The sequence below is a fragment of the Physeter macrocephalus genome, chromosome 14, assembly GCF_002837175.3.
Source record: "Physeter macrocephalus isolate SW-GA chromosome 14, ASM283717v5, whole genome shotgun sequence".
Taxonomy (NCBI): Eukaryota; Metazoa; Chordata; class Mammalia; order Artiodactyla; family Physeteridae; genus Physeter; species Physeter macrocephalus.
Window position 1 is genome coordinate 124,633,345 of NC_041227.1, and position 24,777 is coordinate 124,658,121.

General features: G+C 56.2%; 1 protein-coding gene across 2 annotated transcripts in view; it reads left to right on the plus strand.

The window, feature by feature from the left end:
* CANT1 (calcium activated nucleotidase 1) overlaps nucleotides 1-21,213 on the plus strand; it is a 39,175-nt gene extending 17,962 nt beyond the window's left edge. The window contains exons 1-6 of one of the 2 annotated variants that reach the window (XM_007106696.4): nucleotides 5,042-5,172; nucleotides 7,313-7,388; nucleotides 8,302-8,493; nucleotides 8,965-9,096; nucleotides 11,621-11,873; nucleotides 14,360-21,211. In XM_007106696.4, coding sequence (XP_007106758.2) covers nucleotides 7,337-7,388; nucleotides 8,302-8,493; nucleotides 8,965-9,096; nucleotides 11,621-11,873; nucleotides 14,360-15,392 — 1,662 coding nt within the window. In that variant the 5' untranslated portion in view covers nucleotides 5,042-5,172; nucleotides 7,313-7,336 and the 3' untranslated portion in view covers nucleotides 15,393-21,211. Of the gene's footprint in view, nucleotides 1-5,041; nucleotides 5,173-7,312; nucleotides 7,389-8,301; nucleotides 8,494-8,964; nucleotides 9,097-11,620; nucleotides 11,874-14,359 lie in introns of those variants that run through there. The other variant, XM_055090051.1, reaches the window with a different exon arrangement.
* The last annotated feature ends 3,564 nt before the right edge of the window (nucleotides 21,214-24,777 follow it).

The window sequence follows — 24,777 nt, forward strand, 5'->3', positions numbered from 1 at the left end:
TGCAGCTAACATCATACTTCATGGTGAGAGACTTTGCTTCGAAGGCTGGGAACAAGGCAAGAAAGTCAGCTTTCACCACCTTTTTCCCCCACCACTTTTTATTTTAAAGTCATTTTAAACCACAAAGAAGTTGCCAAACTAGAATAGTGTTGCTGTGTTCCCTGCATGTAATTTTGTCCAGTGACAGCCTCTCACATAACCACAGCTCAGTGATCAAACCAGGGAACCGGCATTGTGCTCATTACTTTCATTCACCCTCTGTCCTATGCGCAGTCCCAGACAGTGCAATTAGGCAGGAAAAAGAAAAGTCTTAAGATTGGAAAAGAAAGAGTAAAACAGTCTTTATTCACCAAGGACAAGATCAACTAGATAGGAAAACCCTAAGGACTCTTCAAAAAAGAACTAACAGCTGACTTTAGCAGAGCTGAAGGATACACAGTTCAAATACAGAAATTAATTTTGTTTCTGTGCAGCTGCAGTGAGCAGTTGGAAATGGAAAATTTTTAAAACAGCGTCATTTATAATAGCACCGGAAAACATGAAATAGCTAGATATAAATCTAACAAAATATGTTCAAGATCTATATGCTGAAACTATAGAACACTGATGAAAGATACCAAAGAAGACCCAAATAAATCAAAGAATATGCTGTCTTCATGGGTAGAAAGACTCAAATTTTGAGGAAGGGAAACAAAGTTGAAGGACTGATACCATCTGACTTCGAGCCTTAACGTAAGGCTGTTAAGTCATCAAAATGTATTAGTGCCATAAGAAGAATAGATATATAAAGTCAGGAGAACAGAAGAGAGTCCAGAAATAAACCCATAGGTGTGTGGTCAACTGATTTTTGACAAAGATGCCAGGGTAATTCAGTGGGAAAAAGATTGTCTTTCCATAAGTAGTGGTGGGAACAACTCTATTCTATATGGAAATAAATGACTGAAACCCTCATCTCCCGCCATACACAAAATTAACTCACATTAGATAATAGACCTAAATATAAGAGCTAAAACTACAAAATTCTATAAATTTCTATGCAGTAGAAAATCTTTGTGAGTTTAGGTTAAGCAAAGATTTCTTAGATGTGACACCAAAAGTATGGAAAATTGAGCTTTTTCCAAACTCAAAATCTTTGCTTTTCAGAAGACACTGTTAAGGAAATGAAAAGGCATGTTTTTCATTCCAAACAATTTGCAAGTTGTGTATCCGCTAAAGGACTCGTAGCCAGAATATATAAAGAATTGATACGACTCAGTGATAAGACAACCCAATTTAAAATGTGTTTAAGGTTTAAATAGACACTTCACCTCACCGAAGAGGAGGCATAAATGACAAATAAGCATGTGAAAAGACGCTCCACATCATAAGTCCCTAAAACCACAGTAAGATTCTACTACACACCCACCAGGATGGATAAAACTGAAAAGACTGGCAATACCAAGTAGTGGTAAGGATTTAAAGCTACCAGAACTATCATAGAAATTGCTAGTAGGGTTGCAAAATGGTTCAGCCACTTTGGAAAACAGCTTGACAGTTTCTTAAAAAGTTAAACATACACCTACCATACGACCCAGTAATCTTATCCCTACACAAAACAAATAAAAACTTATATTCACACAAAGACTTGTCTCCAAATGTTCCTAACAGCTTTATTTGTAATACAGTAGTCCCACCTTTATCCACAGGGGATACTCTCCAACACCCGAGTGGATGCCTGAAACTGTGGATAGTATCAAACCCCATATATACTGTCTTTTCCTATACATACCTACCTATGATAAAGTTTATAAATTAGGCACAGTAAGAGAATATCCGAGCTGCCAGCATACTACTCTTGTGCTCTGGGACCATTATTAAGTAAAATAAGAGTTGCTTGAACACAAGCACTGTGATATCTGAACGGTCGATCTGATAACGACAACGGCTACTAACTGACTAACAGGTGGGATACGCTGGATGAAGGGATGACGCACGTCCCAGGTGGGACGGCGCAAGATTTCATCACGCTACTAAGAACAGTGCACAATTTAAAACCCACGAATTGTTAATTTCTGGAATTTTCCATGTAATATTTTTGGACTGCAGTTTACCACAGATAACTGAAACTGCAGAAAGCAAAGCCTCGGATAAGGGGGCGGTGGGGGGCGGGGAGTGTAGTCCAAAACTGGGAGTGACCCAAATGTCCATCAACGCATAAGTGCAGAAACAGCTTGAGGTCTGTCCACACAGTGGGCTACTACTCGCGAGAAAAGAACCAATTACTGATATTCTCAGTGACATCTCAAAAGCATGTGTTAAGTTAAAGGTTATATGTTGTGTTTCCATTTATATGAAATTCGAGAACACGCAGAGCTGCAGTGGCAGTCAGCAGATCCCCGGTTGCCAGGGTTGGGGCCTGGCAGAGGGGATTGTCAGCAAAGGCATAAGAGAACCTTTGGGGATGATGAGAATGTTTTCTATATTATGATTGTCATGGTGACCATCTGTATACATTTGGCAAAACTCATTAAATCGATGCACTTTATTGTGTGTAAATTATTAGATCTCAAGCCAATTTTTTTTCTATAAATTTATTTATTTATTGCTGGCCGTGTTGGGTCTTCGTTGCTGCGCGCGGGCTTTCTCTAGCTGCAGCGAGCAGGGGCTACTCTTCGTTGCGGTGCGCGGGCCTCTCACTGCGACGGCCCCTCTCGCCGCGGAGCACAGGCTCCAGGCGCGCGGGCCTCAGCAGCCGCAGCACGCGGACTCGGTAGTTGTGGCTCACGGGCTCCAGAGTGCAGGCCCAGTAGCTGTGGCGCACGGGCCCAGCCGCTCCGCGGCATGGGGGATCCTCCCGGACCACGGACCGAACGAACCCGTGTTGCCTGCGTTGGCAGGGGGACTCCCAACCACTGCGCCAACAGGGAAGTCCCTCAAGCCAATTTTTTAAAAAAGAAAGAGAAGTGTGGGTCGGAATCCCAGCTCTCCCGCTCCCAGCTGTGTAACTGGTTGGGTTTCCCCTCTCTGCACTTCCGTTTTCTCATCTGTTAAAGAGTTAATAAGAGCAGCTACTTCCCGTAGGGGTTGGGAGTATTGAATGGGTCCTGTCAAAAGCTGACAGCAGTGCCGGCTGCCTCGAGGTTAGCATTACAGGCAGCGTTCCGTGTTTGGTGGGGGGGGCGGGAGAGGAGGCACAAAGAATGTCTTACAGGCGTCGTAAGGGCTCTGGTCTCTGACAGCCCCCAGCACGCTCGCCACCACGTCTCAGCTGTGGCTTCCTGCTTACAGCAGCGGGGTCTACACTGTCACCACTGGCCCTATTGTCCACAGTGTCGGGGCTTTCAGTTGGTCTCCTTATCAGAGCTGAGCCACTCCTCTCTGGAGCAGATGGTCTCAGTTCCTGTTCTTGCTCCCTTTGTGGTCCTGAGGCAGGAGAGACCATGAGAGCCGGAGGGGAACAGACACCCGTGCTTTGATTCCATGTCCGGGCCTCAGTCTGGCACTTCACCATCGGCACACAAAGGACTTTCCAGCAGGAAAGGACTCAGGGGCTAAAGATTCGGCAACTTGGGTTTTCGACGTTGCCACCAGTACCTCCCAAAGGACTTCCTATGCACTCCTGACCTAGACTGGCCACTTACTGCTGCAAGTACCGATGGACGCTGGAAGTGAGTGCTGGGGTTTCTGTGTCAGCCAGCACTGAGGCTCCTTCAGCTGGAAGGCGTGTTAAAACTCCCGTCTCTTCTGCCACTTCTGTTTCTGCTGCTCTCCCCACTGATCTTTACGGTTCCTTTGGAGGGGATTAGATGAGCCGGTAGCACCCTCAGACCTCACATCTTGGGCAAATAGTCATTGAATGGTTGATCTGGGGGCTCACTCTCTTGGACGCCGGGCTGCCAGGGAAACTCTGTCTCCCCCAGTGGTTCTCAACCCCGGCTGCACATGGGAACCACCTGCAAGGCTTTAATGCCAATGCCTGTCCCCACCCCAGAGATTGTGATTTAATGGGTCTGGGCCCTTGGGAGTTTGTGAAACTCCTGGGTGATTCTCATGTGCCGACCAGGTTGACAGCCACTGGGTTAGAGAGACCTGGGGACATTCCAAGGGGACAACTCTTGTCCAGAACCTGGGATGCAAGTGACAGAAATAGAAGAGATCGATTGCCTCATTTAACATTGAAGGCAGGGCTTGGCCTTGACTTCAGGCCAGCTGGACGCAGGTGCTCAAGCCGTAGCATCAGGACCGAGGTTCCTCCGTCTCTCAGCTCTTCCCTCACCTGCATCCTCAGCCGGGCTTTCCTCAAGGCACAGTCTGGGGCACCACGGACATCAGCCTCTCCAGGCCGCCTGCTCCCTGCAGGGTCCCGTTCCAGGAGTCTGAAGCTGACTCCCTGGGCCGGCTGGGATCACGGCGCCTCCCTGACATCATCTGTCTCCCACCCGCCAGGCCCAGGTCAGCCCCAGAGGAGCCACACGACCTGAGGGTGAGACGGGGGTGCTTCCCCAGGGGAAAATCGAGGTACTGGCTCTCTGTCAGAGGAAAGGCAAGGGAGTGGGCGTGAGGCGGGCAGAACAATTTATGTCCACTCCAGAGGTTCTGCCCCCGCCCCAGCAGGGTGCAACATTCAGGTCAGGCTTGTCAAGTGCTTAGAGCGGAGTGAGCGGCCCCCTGGGCGGTGTCGCCTCTGCTGGCAAGGTGCGAGACCCAGGAAATGGCCCAGGGTGTGCGGTGAAAGAGCCCACGGTCCGGATGCACACCCTGCCCGTCCGCGCCCACCCTCTGCTCTTCTGACCGCTGTCTGCTGCTGCCCCTCCTCTCCCCTCCCCCAGCGCCGGTGCCTGGCACTGGTCCAGCTCGGAAGAGTGTTGAAATTCAAATGTGGCTGTCAGCCGCCTTGCTCTGGTTACCAAATCAGCCAGACTGCCGCCTTGGGCCGCTGCTATCCTCACCGCCCCAGTCAGCGCCGAGGGGGATTCAGGCGGTGCAGGAAGCCTTGGCGGCAGCCAACCCCAGAAGAAAACAGTGTCAGGTGGTTTCTAGAAATCGAAACTAGACTGAGCTTTCGGAAGCGTTTCCTGAGACCAGCCTGACCACGCTCTGTACTGGAAGGGTTGTCTGGGTGGAAGATTGGTCTGCAGAGGCATCCTGCAGGTGGGACGCTTTAGGACAGCCATCAGTAGTTGTCTCGGGCAGGTAAGCTTGTGCCTCTTGCTCTCAGGTGGGTGTCCCTCTCTCTATACCATGTAATCTCATGGGGGCCAAGTCTCCCTGCTTGTACCCAGATGGGGATCTGGTGCTTCTCCTGAATCCAGGGACCATCACTGCTGCTCCCATGGCCAAAGGGTCTCTGTGTACAGTTGGGCAGGTTGTTCACTGGCGCACAAGGACACCAGCCCAAGGGGCAGGCGGGCTCGGAATTCAGCCAAGGCGCTCTCTCTGATCAGTGCTTCTCAGCCCAGGCTAAACCTGCCCAAAGGAAGAGCACCTTTTTCCAGTCTGCATAAGCTCTGTTCCACTTCCCAAGTGAGTCAGGCAAAAACAGGTGGTCACGGCCACCTGAAGTACTGTGACATTTGCGTACCACGTGCCAAGTGCCTCAATGGCCATTTGCCTGGGGCCTTGAGTTCCTGTTTCAGGATGAACAAAGCTGGCGGCTGCCACTGTCCGGGGAGTGCAGAGGGTGACCAGCCATCCCCGTGTGCCTGGGACCGAGGGCATGTCCCAGGACACAGGACCTCCCGTGCTAAAGCCGGGACAGGCCCCAGTGCACTGGGGCAGTTGGTCATCCCACAGCCCCTTGGCCGTCTGCTGAGGTCAGTGTAATGAAGAGAGGGCACCCCCCCACACACACCCCCACGGCTCCCCAGCTGTGTGAGCCGAGCCGGCTACCCCTCTGGCCTTCAGCCCCTTCACTTGTAAGGTGGGGTCAACGAAGCATTTCTCAGGCTCGTGGTCGGGATCCCACGAGCCAGTGGTGTGAGCGGTCCTGGCCCAGGGCTGCCGTGCCGTGATGGTTAACAGGCCTTCGTGCCTGGGAGCCCCTGGGGGTCTGGTTAACGCAGGCCTGGGGCGCCGCCTCGAGGTCACCAGGCCCTGACTTGAGGGGCAGCCGCAAGAGAGGCCACATCCCTGCTCGCTGGGCCCCGGGGGTGAGTGTGGGTGTTGCAGTGACCACCCCCTCGTGCGGACAGGAGGGGAGGGAGGCCAGTGAGGGGGTGTGCTCGAGCGGTCCTGGCCCAGGGCTGCCGTGCCGTGATGGTTAACAGGCCTTCGTGCCTGGGAGCCCCTGGGGGTCTGGTTAACGCAGGCCTGGGGCGCCGCCTCGAGGTCACCAGGCCCTGACTTGAGGGGCAGCCGCAAGAGAGGCCACATCCCTGCTCGCTGGGCCCCGGGGGTGAGTGTGGGTGTTGCAGTGACCACCCCCTCGTGCGGACAGGAGGGGAGGGAGGCCAGTGAGGGGCAGGATGGGGGTGAAGGGGAAAAGTGAGCACTGACAATCACACGGAGCCAGGAAGTCCAGGCAAAGGTGGGGAGACCTGGGTGCCCCCCGCCTGCCTGCCCAGGGCTGGCTGTGTGGCCTCGGTGGTCCCCCGCCTCTTCAATCCTCTGCTCCCTGGGGACACTGACCTCAGAGCTCCTCTCATCCTGTGCCCCTCCCCCCAGCCTCTCCCCACCCACACCCGGCGGCACAGTCAGAGGCCTGGGCCTCCGCCCTGACCCCTGCCGTCCCCGCCCGACGCGCCCAGCCCAAGCTCTCTCACTGCTGCCTGTCCCTCTGTCGTTCCTGCCCGGATTTCCGGGGCCTCATCCTGATGCGCCCCCTGCCCTGCTCTTGCCGCCCCCTCCCTTCCCGGGCTCACTTGGTCCAGAAGCCACAGAATGTTCTTCATCTGCTGCAGACCTCAGGGCGCCCCCTCAGGGCTCCATTGACTGAAGATAAAGCCCCATCCTGAGCAAGGCTCCCCAGGCCCTCCCAATCTGGGCCCCGCACCCCCTGCCTTCTCCCTCCGCACCCTCCCCACCCATCCCCCCGACAGCCACGCCCAGGGCCTCGCTTCCTGAGATGGGCTCCTGTTCCCACTGTCCCAGAGACCCCTCTTCCTCTGGGCAGGTCTTCCTCGTCCTCGGAGGACCACCTTCAGATGAGGTGAGGGGCCCCCGCCCAGGCAGCCGGAGCCCCGGGTGCTCCCCAGGCTCCCGGCTCTGAGGGTGCGGGCCCTGCACCCGCCGGCCGCCCTCCGTGAGCGGGGTCCGAAGGCCGGGTGGACACACCGGCCCTGGTGCCGAGGGCTGTCCAGCTGGCCGTCTCACTCGCTGCCTCCTTTCGCTGCAGGACAAGGGGCTCCCAGGCAAGGCCATGGCCCCCCTGCGGCTCCTGTGGATGTGGCTGCTGGTGGCGGGGATTCAAGGTGAGCGGGGCCCCGGGGGTGTGGAAAGCAGCGTCTGTGAAGCTGCTGCTCCCCTGCTCTGCGGGGTCAGCCCCCTCTTTGCAGAAAATCAGGGCAATGTTCTGCCCGGTGCCTGGGTGACGGGAGTCAGCCCGGGTCTCCTCTCCTGCTTGAAGCCCCGGGTGTCCCAAGTCATGGCTTGTATGTTTCGGTGGGGAGATGCCAAGGGAGTCACCATTTCATCCGGTGGGAACCAGAGGGAACCGGCAGGAGGGGCCCACAGATTGGCCACACCCTGGGGGACACGAGGCCAGTGCCCTTTGGACACAGACTTCCAGAGTCCTGGACAGCTGTCCTCACCCTTCACACTTCGAGGCCCTTCCTCATCCTGGTGACCCCACAGAGGCCTGTTGCTCCCCCATCTGAGAAGTGCCCTTTGACGCGGCGCCCAGCTCCTGTCTGACACTGTCGGCTCCGGCGGGGGCTGAGGTGGGGCTGGGCAGGGGAGGTCAGCGGGCCGAGTCCCAGACACCCTCAGGGGGGTCAGTGTGGGCCTCCGCCCCGTCCCCCATTCTTTCCTTGGGGTCCTGGCACCCTACTCTCAGGTGGCACCGGGCGCCCCTCTGTCCCTCCTCTATCAATGAAGGGTTCAGACCTCAGAGACAAGAAGGGTGGAGTCTACCCTCACTGTGTGTATGCGGGGCGGTCTATGTGTACTTTCCACTCCTCCCCGGGGGGTGAGCCCCTCGAGGATGGCTGGGGTCTTCAAAGCTAACGATCCAGGGGTCACCCCCTACTGGGGAGAACTTTACTGCCCCCATGAAAGCACATGACCCCCGAGGAGGGTGGGGCAGCCATGCTGCTGCCCTGGGAGGGAGGCCCAGCACCCGGCCTTCATCCTTGCTGACCTCTGCTCTCCCTCGGGAGCTTGCAGGCGTGAAAGACGGCGACATGCGGCTGGCCGACGGGGACGCCGCCAACGAGGGCCGCGTGGAGATCTACTACAGCGGCCAGTGGGGGACGGTGTGTGACAACCTGTGGGACCTGACAGATGCCAGCGTTGTCTGCCGAGCCCTGGGCTTCAGGAATGCCACCGAGGCTCTGGGCAGAGCCACCTTCGGGCCAGGTAACCCGCGGGTCCCCAGCTCCTCCGAAGCTGGACGCGCTGCTAAGTAACCAGGCCCAGGAAGGGATCGTACCCAAGGCGGGCAAATGGCTTTCCCGCCAGCCCAGCGCTGGCAGAGGCTTCGAAGGGGCCGAAGCCCCGCGCTGGCTGAGCGCCGGCGGCCCGGCGCGCACTCAGGCTTGGCCGGCGGCCGTTCCCTCCGGCCCAGTGGCTCCACTCGGGGGAACTTACCTTCTTGAAACAGTTTCCCCCCAAAAGAAGAGTCTGTGTGCGGTGCCTGTGATTCAAAAAAAGGGAACTCATCCAAATATTCAGCGACAGGGGTAGACGCATAAATTACGGTATAATAATTTGCTATCTACGAGGCAGACAGACCTTGTGAGAACAAGGCTAGTTCATGGTATGACGTTACAAGGGCCCCGAGAGCCCCAGCTCCCCCTCCAGGCTCTGTCGTCCTTGCTGTGCCACCAGGAAGGGGCCCGGTCCTGCTGGACAAGGTGCAGTGCACAGGGACAGAGCCCTCGCTGGCCAGCTGCACATTCCCGGGCTGGATGAAGAGCCACTGTAGTCATGACAAGGACGCCGGCGTGATCTGCACCAACGGTGAGCGGGGGGCAGTGGGGGGGGGTGCCCCATCCTGAGCCCCAGGGCCCTCCCTCTCCCCCCACCCAAGAGCTGCCACGGAGGCCCGAGCCCTGGATCCCAGGGACGGCGGTCACGCCGCCTCCCCACCCCTCCACGCGGATCACACACCTCCCCGTGCAAAGGTTCGCAGGTGGTGCCCGCTTTCCAGGAGGGGCAGGAAAGGCACAGTTCCCACCACCTCACAGCAACAGATCCCCACTTCCTTACCGCCCCCCCCATCCGGAGCCGCTCAGAAATGCTCCATTTAACCCGATTCTCGGACAATGAGCCACATTCCAAATACAGGCACACCTCGGAGATATCTCAGGTTTGGTTCCAAACCGCCGAAAGCGAGTATCACGGTAAAGGGAGTCACAGGAGTTTTTGAGTTTCCCAGTGCCTGTAAAAGTTATGTTTACACTATACCGTAGTCTACTGAGAGTGCAATAGTATTATGTCTAAAGAAACAATGTACCTACTAAAATATTGAATCACTATGTTCAACACCTGAAGTTAAGATATTGTAAACCAACTATGCTTCAATTAAATAAATGAGCAAGCACACTTAGCTGGAAGCAGAGCTAGAACTGGAACAAAGATTTTCTGACCCTAGTCCAGAGTTCTAGGTCACTCCTGCGAGAGACAAAGCAGCTGTCACCGGGGGCAGGCTCCTGGGCCAGCAGCGCCCCCTCCCTGTGATGGGGGGAGGTGCGGGGAGACTGACACCCGCGCTCAGCCGTACACGGGCAAGGCCTTGTCGCATTAAGAGAGGATTGAAGCTGAAGAGTTTCAGATAAAATAAATATGCATATTTTTTCTCTTTTTTTTTTGGTAGAGAACAAATTTAAAGACTAGCCAGTTCTAAATATAATAGATCGATGGCGTAAAATCAGTGAACCAGAAAAGCTATGGATGAAAAAAAAACCACTCTACACACCTTAATTTTTAAAAGAATAATGTACATACCTTAATTAAACAATACTTTATTGCTAAAAAATGCTAACCACCATCTGAGCCTTCAGCAAGTCATAATCTTTTTCCAATAGTAACATCAAAGGTGACTGAGAGGGCTTCCCTGGTGGCGCAGTGGTTGAGGGTCCGCCTGCGGATGCGGGGGACGTGGGTTCGTGCCCCGGTCCGGGAGGATCCCACATGCCGCGGAGCGGCTGGGCCCGTGAGCCATGGCCGCTGAGCCTGCGCGTCCGGAGCCTGTGCTCCGCAACGGGAGAGGCCGCGACAGTGAGAGTCCCGCGTACCGGGGAAAAAAAAAAAAAAAAAAAAAAGAGGTGACTGAGAATTACCCAAATGTGACACAGAGATGCAAAGTGAGCAATTGCCGTTGGGAAAAAAAAAAACTGGTGTCGCTCAAGGCACAGTTGCCACAGCTTTCAGTTTCAGAGAAACGCGGTAGCTGAGAAGTACATTAAAACGAGGTGCCTGTGCACCCCGCGACTACGCACTGCAGGCTTATCTCTCGAAACGCCAGCCTTCTGTTTCTGCTGGTTCTCATTCCAAAACATATTACAGCACACACCCCGGACCCGGGCTTAGACAGCATGCTGAACGTGCTTTAGACATTGCTTGGGGGCAGAAAGGCCTGATTGCAAACAGCCCCAGCCCTGCCCTCTCCCCAGCGCCGTCAGACGTTCTAAATGGACCGAGGCTGCCCCGTAGTTTTGAGTCCTCGTGTCCCAGTTTTATCTCGTCTCTCATGACCGCTTGTCCTTCTCCCTGGGCTCGCACAGGGAGCGCGGGGGCACGTGCAGGAGACACGCCTGGGCTGTGGGGCCGGGGTGCAAGGCAGGAAGCAGCCCTGGCCTGGTGGGGAGCCCCGGGGTGAGAGTAAAGGCCAGAGGAGAACCTGGGGTGCAGGGAGGGATTGGGGGGGCTGAACCCACCTGGTTTAATCGTCAGAATTGATTCAAACCTGTTTGTGGCAAAGAAAAAACAGATGGGATTTAATTCCCTGCTAAGCTTTGGGAGGGGCCAGGAGAGGGGGTGCATCACCCCCAAACCACCCTGGGGGCTTCAAGTAGCTTCTCTAGGCCTCGGTCCCCTGAAGGAGGCTGCTGAGAACCTCAAAACTCTAAATAGGGTTGCCACGAGACCCTCCCTCTTCAGACCAAACCAGGCAGGAGGTTTGGGTTTTAGAAGGTCATAGCTGGGTGAGTGATTGATTGGGATGGGGCCCCAGGCTCTGGAAGTCAGCGCCTCCAAAACACCCACCTGGATGTGCTGTCTGAATCTCGGGGAGGCAGATGAGCTAAGTAGGGGTGTTTGACGGAGCGGGGGCTCTGGGCCACGGAGGGCAACAGCAAGCACCCTGTCTTCCAGGGCTGTTCTTTCCTTGCCTCCCCAGGAGCCTTTCTGAGTAGATAAGGCAGGACCGGGGCCACGATTTAAGGGAAGAAACTGACTCCAGGGAGCAAAAGTGTTTTTAGCTCACAAAGGAAGCAAGTGCCAGGGCCCCTCCTAACACGGCACGTTCCCTTCTACCTCTTAGAAACCAGAGGCATCCACACCTTCGACCTGTCCAGCGAGCTCCCCGCAGCTCTAGAGCAGATCTTTGAGAGCCAAAAGGGCTGTGACCTGTTCATCACGGTGAAGACGAAGGAGGAGGACGAGCTGGGCATCTGTGCCCACAAGCTGATCCTGTCCACCAACCCCGAGGCACACGGCCTGTGGAAGGAGCCGAGAAGCAGGGTCACCATGGAGGTGGACACCGAGTGTGTGCCTGTCGTCAGAGACTTTATCAAGTGAGTGTCCTCGGGGCCGGGGGCTGGGGACTGGGCAGCATCCCCTCCAAGGCAAACCTCAGGGACAAGGGATGCGGCACCGACGGCAGCCATGCTTGCGTGAACACACTTGTTCACACTTGTGTGCACACACCCTCACACATTCACACGCACATTCTTATGCATTCTTTCTGCAGGGGCTGTGAGAGATGGGGCAGCACACACACACACACACACACACACACACACACAAACACTCCTCTGTCTCTCAGGTGTCAGAAGCATCCAAAAAACAACTATCAAAGGATTCTCCCTCTTCTCACCTGACTGATCTGCTCACTCGAAAAATTTTTTTAAAAACCCGAATCCAAATCTGTTGCTTGAGAAAAGTGGGGGGAAGCCCTCAGGCGGGGCCGCCCAGGCCTCGGGTCTAACCAGCAGGCCGGCCACACTCAGGAGCCCGTCTCCCAGATGAGGAGAGTGGGCCCCGAGGGGCGGCCCCTTCCCCCAAGACCGCCCTCCTGGGGGCCGCTCTGTCCCCACCCGAGGGGCCTCCCGGGGGGCTGGTGTTCTGAGAGCATCGATTTGAAAAAAGAAGCACGTCTATGAAAGCTGTTCTCTCTCGTGACCCAAAGCTGTAGGTAGCTGAAAGTGACGTTTAAGAGAAAACAACAAAGGGCAGTTACAACAGATTGAAGTGGTTTCTTTTCAGCCAAGTACAATATAAGAACTTGGCAGCCATCCTGTGCCCCTCGTCGCGGGACTGATTTCTGTAATGCGTTTGCGCCTGTCCCCAGCTTCCCGGCCCCAGCTGGAGTCCCCGCCCTTGGTCAGAGTTCAGTGATTTTTCTGGACTGTCTGGCCATGTGCTCCGGCTCTTTCTCCCTGTCTCTCCCCGTCTCTTTCTGTCTCTCTGTCTCCCTGTGTCTCTCTCTGTCTCTGTCTCTCCCTCCCTCTCTCTCTCTTCCTTTCTCTCTGCCCCTGTCTCTCCCCCTCCCCTTAGGCAGAGAGGCTGCAGAGAGCGAGAGCCCCGTCCAGGCCCCAGAAGGCCCCAGAAGACCCCTGCTCACTGCGGCTGCCCCGCACGCTCCCCTCCCCTCCGCCCAGTGGTCCCCACGCGGCGCCTGCTGTTCCGAGCCTTCTGTCAGTAATCGGCTTCTCGCCAGTTTCTGGGGTCTCTGGGGGTCACTAACACCCCAGGGCCTTTGGTCTTTTTTCTACCTTTCAGGACGTTTTCTTCCCTGATGGTGGGGCCGGGCCGAAGGGCTGATTGCGACCCGCTGTCCCCAGCCACTCGGGTGCCCGCCTGAGGCTGAGGGTGGACAGTGTGCCCAGACCGGGGAGAGCTGGGGTGTCACCGGGTGGGAGCTGCACAGCTCCCAGCGGCTGGGAACCATCCCTCTCTGGCCCCAAAGCGGGATTAAGAGGTGGTGACAGAAACATTCTGCGGTTTCCTCGCTCCCTTTGTCAATGGCCATCTGCGGGGCCCTCGGTGGCACCCCTTGCCTGTGAGAGAGGCAGTGCCCCGTCCGCCGTCCGGGTGCCGCCCAGGGCGGAGGTTCCTGGGCTCAGGGCCACCACCAGGCAGATACCCAGCTATGGGCGACGGGCCAGAGGCTGCAGATGCCCTTTTTTGCCCCAGAGTTCACGGCCATCAGCAGGATCACGTGATGTGTTGAGTGCACGAGGGGAGAGAGGGTGGGAGGAGGGCAGGCCCACCTCTGCCACCGGCACAGGACACTGCGGGGTCCCAGCTCCGCTCTGGGCGCCCCAGCTCCATGTTCAGGTGACAGGGGAGCCACCAGGTCCGCTGCTCCCTGGAGGGCTCTGCGTTCGAGAGAAGCCGTGGGGAGAGTTTGGCTCTTCCCAAAGCAGGACCCCACTCACCATGTCCCAGGAGACAGCAGCCACAGCCTATCGTTTCCCCTCCCGGCAGGCTCCCTCCGCACGCGTCCTCACGCAGCAAAGGGCTTCCTGGTGGCTCACTGAGTCACATGGCAGATGGCACAGACTGGGTGCCGCCCGCGGGGCTCACGGCTGGTGAGGAAGGCAGATAGGAGGTGGCCAGCGGCGATGCCCATGTCATGGGAACACCAGACAGGTGCTGGGGCAGAGGGGCGCCCACGGGCACCCAGTGGGGGCCCGAAGGGGTCTGGGCAGATGCGTGACGGTGGGAAGGGCAGGGCAGGGCAACGCTGATGCCCGGGATGGCCGGCAGGTCCTGGCGCCCAGGGTCCGGCCCGTGAGGGAGGTGGTGGGACCGCCTCCCTCACGGGTGAGGATGAAGCAACATCCTCAAGGAGCCTGGGATCCGCCCACCCCTGGCTCTAAGCAAACGGGAGCTTGGAATGTGGGTTGACCCCGGAGATAAATCAGGGGGCTCTGAATGCCCCTTGAAATAGCTAGCACCGCGGGTGTCAGCGGTCAATAGCACACGTGCACCAGGGCACACCTGTTGTCCTGCGGGGAGGGAGTATCACCAGGCATCAGCCCTTGTCTCCCCCCAGGTACCTCTACTCCCGGAGGATCGATGTCTCTCTGTCGTCAGTGAGGTGCTTGCACAAGCTCGCCTCTGCCTACGGGGCCAAGCGGCTGCAGAGCTACTGCGGGCACCTCTTTGCCATCCTCCTCCCCGAGGACCCCTCTTTCCGGACGCCCCTGGACCTCTATGCCTATGCCCTGGCCAGCCGGGACCCCGTGCTGGAGGAGATCTGCGTGCAGTTCCTGGCCTGGAACTTTGGGGCCCTGACGCAGGCCGAGGCCTGGCCGAACGTCCCCACGGCCCTGCTCCGAGACCTGCTCTCCAGGAGTGAGCTGGTCACGCCCAGCGAGCTGGCCGTGCTGCTGGCCTTGGATGAATGGAGCCAGGAGAGGCGCATCTCCCGCGGGGAGGTGGAGGGCCTGCTGGAGAGGGTGCGGTTCCCCATGATACTACCCAGGGACCTCTTCACGCTGCAGTTTAACCTGTCCCTGTACTGGAGTCACAAGGCGCTCTTCCAGAAGAAGATGCTGCAGGCCCTGGAGTTCCACACCGTGCCCTTCGAGCTGCTGGCTCAGTACAGGGGCCTGAACCTCACCGAGGACATCTACCAGCCCCGGCTTTACACCTCGCCCACCTGGAGCGCCTCCGTGATGGGTTCCGATTACGACCGCTACCGGTCCTTCCAGACGCCCCAGCACCCCAGCTTCCTCTTCCAGGCCAGCTCAGTCTCCTGGTCTTTCGTCTACCTCCCCACCATCCAGAGCTGCTGGAACTACGGGTTCTCGTGCTCCTCTGACGACCCCCCACTCCTGGGCCTCTCCAAGTCTAGCTACTCCAATCCCACCATCGGTTATGAAAACAAGGCCCTGATGCTCTGTGGGGGGAACTTCGTGGCGGACGTCACCAACTTCGAGGGCTGGAAGGCCCTGATCCCCGGCGCCCTGGGCACCAACAGCTCCAGGAGGGCTTCCTTCTTCCCCTGCCCGGCAGGGTCCTTCAGCAGCTTCCAGGTCGCCATCCGTCCCTTCTACCTGACCAACTGCACGGGTGTGGACTAGACCCGAGGCTGGGGGAGCCGGGGTGGCAGGAGCACCCAGAGGCTGGGCACCTCCCATCCTTCACCTCCTCTCTGCAACCGTCTCCAACCACCGGCCACCAGATGGCCCCCCTGCTTCCCTTGATCTCTCCGAGCTTAAAGAAATTACTGGAAGGTTTCAACTAGTCCACAGACCGAGAACTCCTGCTTCCCGCTGCCTGACTGGTTTGTTGGGGAGCCACAAGCCGTGAACCAGGAGCTGTCGGGTCTCCTACCCTGCCTTTCACTCCGCCCTCTGCTGTCCCTTATCTGAGATCATTGAGATTGCACTGTGGTTCCCAAGTTCTCTCGTTCATGCAGAAAGAGTTATTGAGTCCACTGGGTGTTCGGACACTGGGTGTGCTGGGCCCCGGGGTCCAGTGAAGGAGCAGACCCAGTCCTTTCCACGTGAAGCTGCAGTCTTGTGGGTGAGACAGGCGATCACAAGTAAACAAACACCTGGGGTAAATACAAGCTGGAATAATGGGTGATGGAAACCAGAGAGTGGCAGGGGGGAGGCACAGGCAGGAGCTACTTTAGTGGATCTCAGTGGAGAAATGAAGAGTGAGGGGCAGCAGATGTGGGGGAATGGGAGGAGGGCGTGTTCCAGGTAGAAGGAACAGCACGTGCCTGGGATCTTTTCTCCATCAATCCTTGCACATGTGCACAGGGATGGGGGCAGAGATTCTCATCTCAGCGTTGTTTGTAAAAATGGAAATTTGCAAAGAACCTTAAAAGGCCACCAACAGAGTGCTTGACCACAAATAAAAGACACCCACGATGGGGGGGGGTGGTCAGGCAGAAGAAGGATATACTAGAAGGATACTGGAAGACCCACAGAATCTAGGCCAAGGAGGGGGGACCGGGCCTGGAGTTCCGTGGGTACATCCCGTTAGAATGCCATCACCGGGTTCTGGGCGCTGGAGGCTGCCCCTACCGGAGCAGGGCAGGAATTCTAAACTCTCCCCGCTTCTTTGTGATGCACACTCCAGGCACAGGGCCCCAGTGGAAGCATCTGGTTGGCCAGGCTCAGGCCATGTGCCCTCCACTCTTGGCCAGGGTCTGAGAGAACAAGTATCTGGACTGTTTTGGCCTCGAGAAGGGAGGCGGCACAAGGTTCACCCAATGGGAGGGAGGTTCACGGGCCGGGCAGCCCAGACTCAGCCGTCCCCGCCGCCACACACTCCTCTTCCCCAGCGGCCCTGCGAAAACAAAAGCAGGGCCACAAAGCCTCCGCCTGATCCCACACAGCTTCACCCCTTCCCGAAGGGGGCCCCCAGGCCACCCCCACCCCGGGCTCCGGGCCCACCATCTTGGCCACCTCTGTAGCGGTCCTTTGACATTTAAAAAATCTATCACTTTAAATCACACTGTTGACCATTGCCATCACCACTGTCGGCCACATCAGCAGGTAAAGGAAGACAGAAAGGAAATGTTCATTATCAGTGTGCACCAGACACGCACAGGGGAATGCTGTCCTCGCTGTAGCAATGAGTCAAGAGACCACAGCGTCTCCCCTCTCCTACCCACTCCGTGGACCTCTGCCCACAGCCAGCACCGCGGCAGTGAAGGTACAGGCCTGGTCAGATAACCAGAACCTTCCAGAGAGCTCAAGGCCCCGGTGGATTCTGGCTGTAAGGCAATCTACAGCCCCACATCGAGCCATTGGATTCCGGCAGTTTGAGGAGACACCCGAGAAATCACCGAGTTCCTTCCATCCTCCTTGTGGGCTTTCGAGTGGCGGACCTGTCCCCCTGACGATCAGGGCCCACCAGCCCAGGGCAGGCCTCCTGCTTTCTTTCTGCATGCATTTGCCCAAGCACATGAGTGCTCCCACAGGCCAGATGCTGCTCTCAGCTTCTGGTCAATGCAGCGTGGAGGTGTCTCTTGGTGGAAACATTCCTCTCATAGGTATAAAACCTCTAAACCAGCAAAGCCCAGAGTTAGGGGGACCAGAAGCAAAACATCTGCCCCTGGGGGACTTGCTGTCCTGCCCGGCCACCACTGGCTCCCATACTGGGGTTCCAGGTCCGGGAGAACCACACACTGGCCGTGAGCCCAGTGTGCGCCACGGACTGGAGGACAGGGTTGGGTTTTTGTTTGGGGTTGTTTTGTTTGGTTTATTTATTGGTTTTATTAAGGAATCTGGAAGTAGGTTGATTCCAGGATTGGCTAATGGGCTGTTGACCTGTCCTCAGACCTCAGACCCAGGTTTCTTCCATCTTTCGTCATGGAAGAATTCACAAACCAATTCCGTGTCATGGGCTACTCATACGTCAGTGAGTCCCTGGGCCTCGGCACCTGCATGATCTGGGGGCGCCATGCTGTTCGGTGAGTCCAGGGTTGGTAGCACTAAGGCAGACTGATGGGTGGGGAGGACCAGTCCAAATCTTGTTCAACGTTGATTCCTTGGAGGGTGTTGACACCTCGGGGCAAGCTGCCTCGTGCTCTGACTCCAGCCTTTTTGGGTCACCAGTAAAGGGCTGGAGCAGCACCACGTGTGGCACGTGTCACCTCAAATGTCCAGACGTGGTACCCTTTTCTAAGTGGCCAGGGCCACCTGTCTTCAATTCGGCCCAGGGCGATGGCTGTGGCATGGGGAGATGGCAGGAGGCGGGCCCAGAATCAGAGAGCTGACGTGGTCCCGAGGCAGGTCGTACGTGTGTGTGTGTGTGTGTGTGTGTGTGTGTGTGTGTGTATAACACTTTGCTCCGATCAGGCCGTGTCTGGAACAGAAGGGCCTATTGGTATCTTCACCTGGTCTAGTTCAGGATAATCTACTAACCAAGTGTTTACGAGAGCCCGTGAAGCCTTTCCCGGGAGCTCTGGGTCACCTGGTTAATGGCCAGGAGGAAGGTTGTCAGTACCACACAGACTGTTTAAGTCCAGGCCCTAAGACATTTGACCACTTGCTTCCGAGGGGGTCCTGGGCAACCCAGGCATTGGGAGGGGACCACACCCCTATCATGATGGCACAATCACTTCTGCTTACTGCTTCTCGGGTTTTGTTGTTGTTGTTTCAATGTTACAATCAAAGTAAGAGTTTTGCAAACTGCTTATCTGTTTTGGTCTTGAGCATCTCATGGACAGCTAATCACATCCTTCCCATTGCATTAGGGAAGCCCTCTCAATGGCAGTGTCTCTGGTGGGGGGGCCCTCTCTGACCTTCAGAGATAAGCCACAAGGGCACTTTCTAAGAGGCCGGTGCTTCCTTCCCCAGTGCATTTCACCAGGTCTTGTAGGGAGGAGAGCTGTCTGGGTTTTTCCAGATCAGGGGCTAGAGATTGACTGCATACAGTACACTCTTCAGGGGTCCCGGCTCCTGGATTCCTTTCTCTGCATCGTACTGAGGAATTCATGGGCCCACAGGGAGGCCAGTTTTCAGTCAACCAATTGAGGAGATAATTAGCATCACTCTCAGCTGCTCAAGCTAGCAAGGACGCTAGGTCTCTGATGGATGTACCTGTATTAGATATTTTTAGCTTTGGCTTCATATAATGAAAACAGAAAATAGCAGTGGCATATAAGAGATACTCTATTTTTCTCTCACATGGAAGAGAGGTGGGCTCCTCCTCTTTCTACACCACTTAGTATGTGACTGCCATCCTCAAGGTTACCTTGTGGTCCATAATGGCTGCTGGGATTCCAGCCATCATGTCTACCTTTCAGGAAGCAGGAAGGAGGTAGCAGAAAAAGACAAAGGGCTTTCCCCAGCTGTCTATCCCCCGAGACTGAACACATCTTAAATTTTTCACCTAAGGTGCCTCACTTGCTTCATCCTTGCTTTTGTCCCGCTAGAAACAATCACCTCTGACCCTGCAATCCTTGAACACCTCATTCCAAGGAACCACAGGCAAAAACTGAATCAGCCTCTTCATGACTGTGTGCAATGCCAGATTCCCATCCCTGGATGCCAGTGGGATTGGGGGAAACAGATTTCCTGGTGTATAACATATACATATACCTATGCATATCTATATCTATGTGCATATACAAGTATATAGAGCTTTGTTCAGTGCTCTTCAGTGGAAGAGCAGCATGTGCCTTTCAGTGGTGGCCTTGTTTAGCTCAGTATTTTGTCTGGGATTCATGCATATTTTTCCATGCAGCAGAGCAGAATTCCAATGTCTGAATTTAGCACAATTCAACCTGTTCTACAGCTTTGGGACTGTCTCCAGTGTTTTGGTGTTTTGAGTGAAGCTTCTACGAGCATTCTTGTGACATCTTTGGTGGACACGTGGGATCATTTCTCTTGGGTGTGCACCCAGGAGTGGAATTGCTGGGCCAGTGCGTTTAGCTGTCCCCGGGCCCACGCTCCCCGGCAGCGTGTGTGAGTCATTTGTTCCACATCCTCACCAGCACCTCACTGCCTCCATCTTTTTAACTGCAGCTGCTCTGGTATATGTGTGTACAAATGGGATGTCCTCTGCTTTCAGCCCCCCACTTCTCTGAGGGTCCATTCCCTGAAATGCATTTCCAGCATCAATTTCTATACCAGCCAACATCCTTAGTTGCTGAAAACAGAAACCAACTCTGGTGAACTTAAGCAGAAAAGGGATTTGTGGAAGGAATTAGGAAGCTCGCAGAAATGGGTGGGAAGGCTAGAGAACCAGGCCCAGGGACTGAGCAAGAATGAAGGAAGGTTGGTGTCCCAGGTAACTTTCGACAGGTAACTAACCACTGCGAAACACAGCAGCTCATTCCTCCACCATTCATCTGTGTGTGACCAGCTGAGCTCGGCTGGGATGGGTTATCTTTGCTCTGCACAGGGTTGGCTGGGCTCACTCATGTTGAGGCTTCACCGGGGACGGCAGGAATGGGCGGGGAGGGCTCCCTCCATACGGTCTCCCATCCTGGTGGACGATGACCCAGGTTTGGTCACGTGGTGGGCGGTGTTCCATGATGCGAGATTCAAGGCCTCCCGAGGCCCAGGCTTGGAACTCACCCCCGACATCCCAGGGCCAGCAGGGATCCAAGGGTTAGGAAAAGAGACTCCACCTCGTGACGCGAGTAACTGCTATTTGTAATCGGCTGTTTGCAACTAGGAAGCCGAGAACAGCAGGACCCGGAGAGTCAGGTTGGAACGGAAACCACCCGTGCCCGGCCCGTGGAGGTGCTCACTGCCTGGTGGGACCCCGGCTTCCGGACGCTGCCTCTGTGGCCGTTCCACCGCCCCCAGCAAGCACCCTGAACCAGCCCTGCGTCGCCGGGTACAGGCTGCAGACTCAAGGCCCCAAGAGGCCATCTGAGAGCAGTGACCTGGTCTTTTCAGCTCACGTGATGACAGGTTTCCCAAACACAGGAGGGAGACTCAGATGCGCTGAGGCATAAATACTTTACAGGCCCTCCGTAGAGTAGAAAATCATACAGCTGTTCAAAAGGACTTCGTGGACCCCTGTGTACTGACGTGAAAGATCTTCAAGACACACCATCAACTTGGACAAACAAACATGTAGAACAATCCTGCCTTGAACATTCACTGTTGTCTGCTGAGTGTCTCACACGTTCCTTCCCAAAACGACGCAGATTTTCACTCCGGAACCTAACCCCCATCCCCCCTCCGCTGAGCAGCAGTCCTGGGCGATCCCAGGGAGGGGCCCAGGGGAGCCACAGTTACTGGTTTGGGGCGCACGTGGTTGGGGGCAAAGAGCTTATGACCCATGTCGGTGCTTCTGTTGGGGGAGGGGATTCACGGGACACTTTCCCCTTGAAGACAGTTGTGTATCCCTCGGGCAAGGAGAGGTGTTTGTTTGTTTTTAATTTATTCGATTTACTTTTTAATGGAGGTGTATGTGACATAATGAAATGTTTTTTAAAAGCTGTCTCCCCACTACTCAGGCCCTCACCCCCCCAGGTTTCAGCCACAACCTCACACAAACCTGCTCAGACCTCCCAAAATGGCTGGAATTCACAGGGACCTGCTGGTGCCCCACCCATGTGGCCCCAGGCGAAGGTGGCAGGCCCCGGGGCCGCAGGGAGGGCTGGACAGAAAAGGTCTGATGTGGCAGCAGCTGATCTGCTGAAAGAATGTCACTGGTGGGGACGCCAGGAGCTCGGAGCCAAGCATGTGGTCATTGCAAAACGGCAGGGAAGGAATGCGGAGCTCTCTTCCCGGTTCCCCGTTCCCCACGCGATCGCTCCCCGAATGCCATGCCGATTCATCCGCATCGATGCCCGCACCGGATGTGTGCGTTCAGGCCATCGCTGCAGGAGGATCTCATGGAGGCCCCTCCAGGCTGAGCTGGGGTCTCTGCCTGCGGGAGATAAACGACCGGCAGAGACAGCCGTGATATAGACAGAATGACGCATGCGCCGGAGGGGGAGACGGGGAGTTGTAACCAGGTTGGAGGAATGAGGCCGGAGGAGCGGCCGTGGGCTGTGGTCTAAAGAGAGAAAAGGAAGGAGGTTGTCGGGAGGTGGGCTGAACAAGTGCTGAAGATGGAGGGCAGTCAGCTGGTCCAGAGGGCGCCAAGGGGCCCCAGGACGGAGGCGTCGTCGCCGTGCCCAGGTAAGGCAGGGAGGGCGCGGGGCCTGAGGTCACGGCTGCCCTGCCTGGCTCCTTCCTAGAACTTGCTCAAGCAGGGCCTGCCGGGAGCGGGCTTGGGGACCTCTGCCTCGCGGAGCTCGCCAGCACCTCTGACCCCTCTGATCCTAATGCTGGAGACGGCCTCAAACCCCGCTGGAGCAGGGGCCCAGGTCTGCCCTGCCCACTGCAGATCCAGGGGGCTGCACGGATGCCCAGGCCTGCCTCCAGGGGGAGGGGCAGAAACTGGGGGCTCGTGTTAATTTCCTGGGGCTGCCAGCACAAATCGCCACAAACTGCGGGGGCCTGAAACAACACACATTTATTCTCTCACAGCTCTAGAGGCCAGATGTCCGAAATCCCGGTGTTGGCAGGGTTGCTTCCTTCTGGAGGCTCTGAGGGAACATCCGTCCTGGCCTTGAGCCCAGCTTCTGGAGGCTCCAGGCATCCTTGGCTTGTAGCTGCATCGCTCCAGTCTCTGCCTGTGTCAGCTCCTGGCCTTCTCCCCTTGCCTCTGTGTGCCTCGAACCCCCTTCTCCTTTCTCTCACTGGATGGAGGGCCCACCCTAAATCCACGATGGTCTCCTCTCAGGATCCTTAACTTCATTACATCTGCAAATTCCCTTTCTCCAAAGTCACATTCACAAGCTATGGGGATCAAGAGTTGGACATATCTTTCGGAGGGACACCATTCATCCCACTGTGGGGCTGTTCAGAGTTCCAGGCACAGGAGTTGCTCAGTGCTCACGTGCATTCTGCAATCCGAATCCTGCCTGGTGCCGCAGGGTGGAGTCCTGTCCCAAGGGGACGCCCCCTCAATCCCACCACGCGACTCCTTCGGTGACGCTTAGACACCAACGGTGAGTCTGATCCATCTGCGGTGTTCCCGGTGGGATTGGCAAGGACGGTTTGAATGGATCACGGACCATGACATCTTTCAAAGCTCCAGGAGGCCGAGGCAGGAAAGCCATTGAAACAGGTTTTGGCATAATGTAAGCAGGCCCATTCTAATGGTCAGAGGGGGACAGGATGGAACGGCTGGCATTTGTTGGCGGATGATCATGGAGGCAGCCGGCTGAGACTGGGACCGGGGACCAGGGTCCTGAGTTCCAGTGCTTAGCTGCAGAGCTGAGCAGATAGGGGCCCTCCCTGCTCCCCTACACACCACCCAGGCCCAGGCTCCTCTTCTGTAAGGTGGGACCCTGCCGGCTTCTAGGCCCCCTTTCATCTCTGGAGTCCCCGCCCAGACGGACCAGCCTCTCCCAAGGAGGCTGAGACAAATGGTCCTTTTCCTGCCTCTCTTCTCTGGAGCATTGCGGTGACACTGCTCGGCCCCCGTCTGTTTAAAGAGCCCACCTGGGCGCCACTTCCGGTCCAGGAGCCACAGGGAAGCCAGAGCTGACTTTCCAAAGTGCAAACCTGCTCTTGGAATTTCAGCAAAACAATGCCCCAGGTTTACCAATGAGGAGTCCCCCCACCTCCTGGGGCAGGTCAAGGGTAGGGTGACGCACTGAAAGCCTCCCAACCTGGAAAACCAGAGGTTTGGTTGCCTAGTTAAGTGGCGGAGAGCGGGCGGGAGTGTCCCTAGTGGTAGCCCTTCACAAGGAAAGAGGCTTCTCTTCCACCCACCCCCAAATCCTAGCTCTAATCAACAGAACTTCTTTTCTTCCTTAGAATACACACAGATGATTCCTTTTTCTGAAATACTCCCCTCTTCCTCACCAGGTTAATTCCTATGCATCCTTCAGGTCCGGGGGCCTCTCAACCTCAGAGGAGCCTCAGATCTTGGGCTCTTGCTAAAAGGGGCCTGAGCTTCTGCATTTCTAACCAGCTCCCAGTAGTGCTGGCGCTGCTGGTCCTCAGACCACGCTCTGGGGACCACGCTCTGGGGACCAGTGGCTCAGATACCCAACCTCTTGGGAATGCCTCTGTCTTCAGCCTGGAGGCAGCTGTCCCGCCCTCTGTCCGTGACACACTCTCCGTCCCCCCTCAATAATCCTTCCACAGGGCATGGCCAATCCCCATGTGTGTCTGTGCTGCCACTAGACTGATTTCATCTTTTCCACCATCAGATCCCAGGAACGCCCAGCACAGAGCAGGAGCATGGCAGCCCTTGAATCTTGGTTGAATGAATGGATCAATTCAGGCATTCAAACAAAAGGTCAACACAGACCTATGCCAGCTTTCTCCGCTCCCACGTCTACAGCTTTGGGGGAAAACACCCAAACACTTAGAACTTAAATCTTTTTTTTTAAATTAATTAATTAATTTTAGATTTATTTTTGGCTGTGTTGGGTCTTCGTTTCTGTGCGAGGGCTTTCTCCAGTTGCGGCGAGCGGGGGGCCACTCTTCATCGCGGTGCGCGGGCCTCTCACTGTCGCGGCCTCTCCCGTTGCAGAGCACAGGCTCCAGACGCGCAGGCTCAGTGGCCACAGCTCACGGGCCCAGCTGCTCCGCAGCATGTGGGATCTTCCCGGACAGGGGCACGAACCCGTGTCCCCTGCATTGGCAGGCGGATTCTTAACCACTGCGCCACCAGGGAAGCCCTAGAACTTAAATCTTGTTTGGAGTCATAAGAAGATGAAGTGAAAAAGCTGCGAAACGGCAGCCGAGCATGGCTGGGAAACTTGCTAGCAGTGCAAACGCTCAGGGCTGCCCCAGTCTCGCTGAGTCAGAAACCCTACGGAGGGGGCTGCGATCTGTATTTCCAAGCCCTTCAGGGATTCTGGGTCACTCAATTGCAAAGCCCTCCCAGGTCTAGACCAGTGACAGCTACTGGCTGTGTATTGGAACCACCTGGGAGCTTTGAAAGCTCTGATGCCTTTGCCCCTCTGTACTGCCGTTA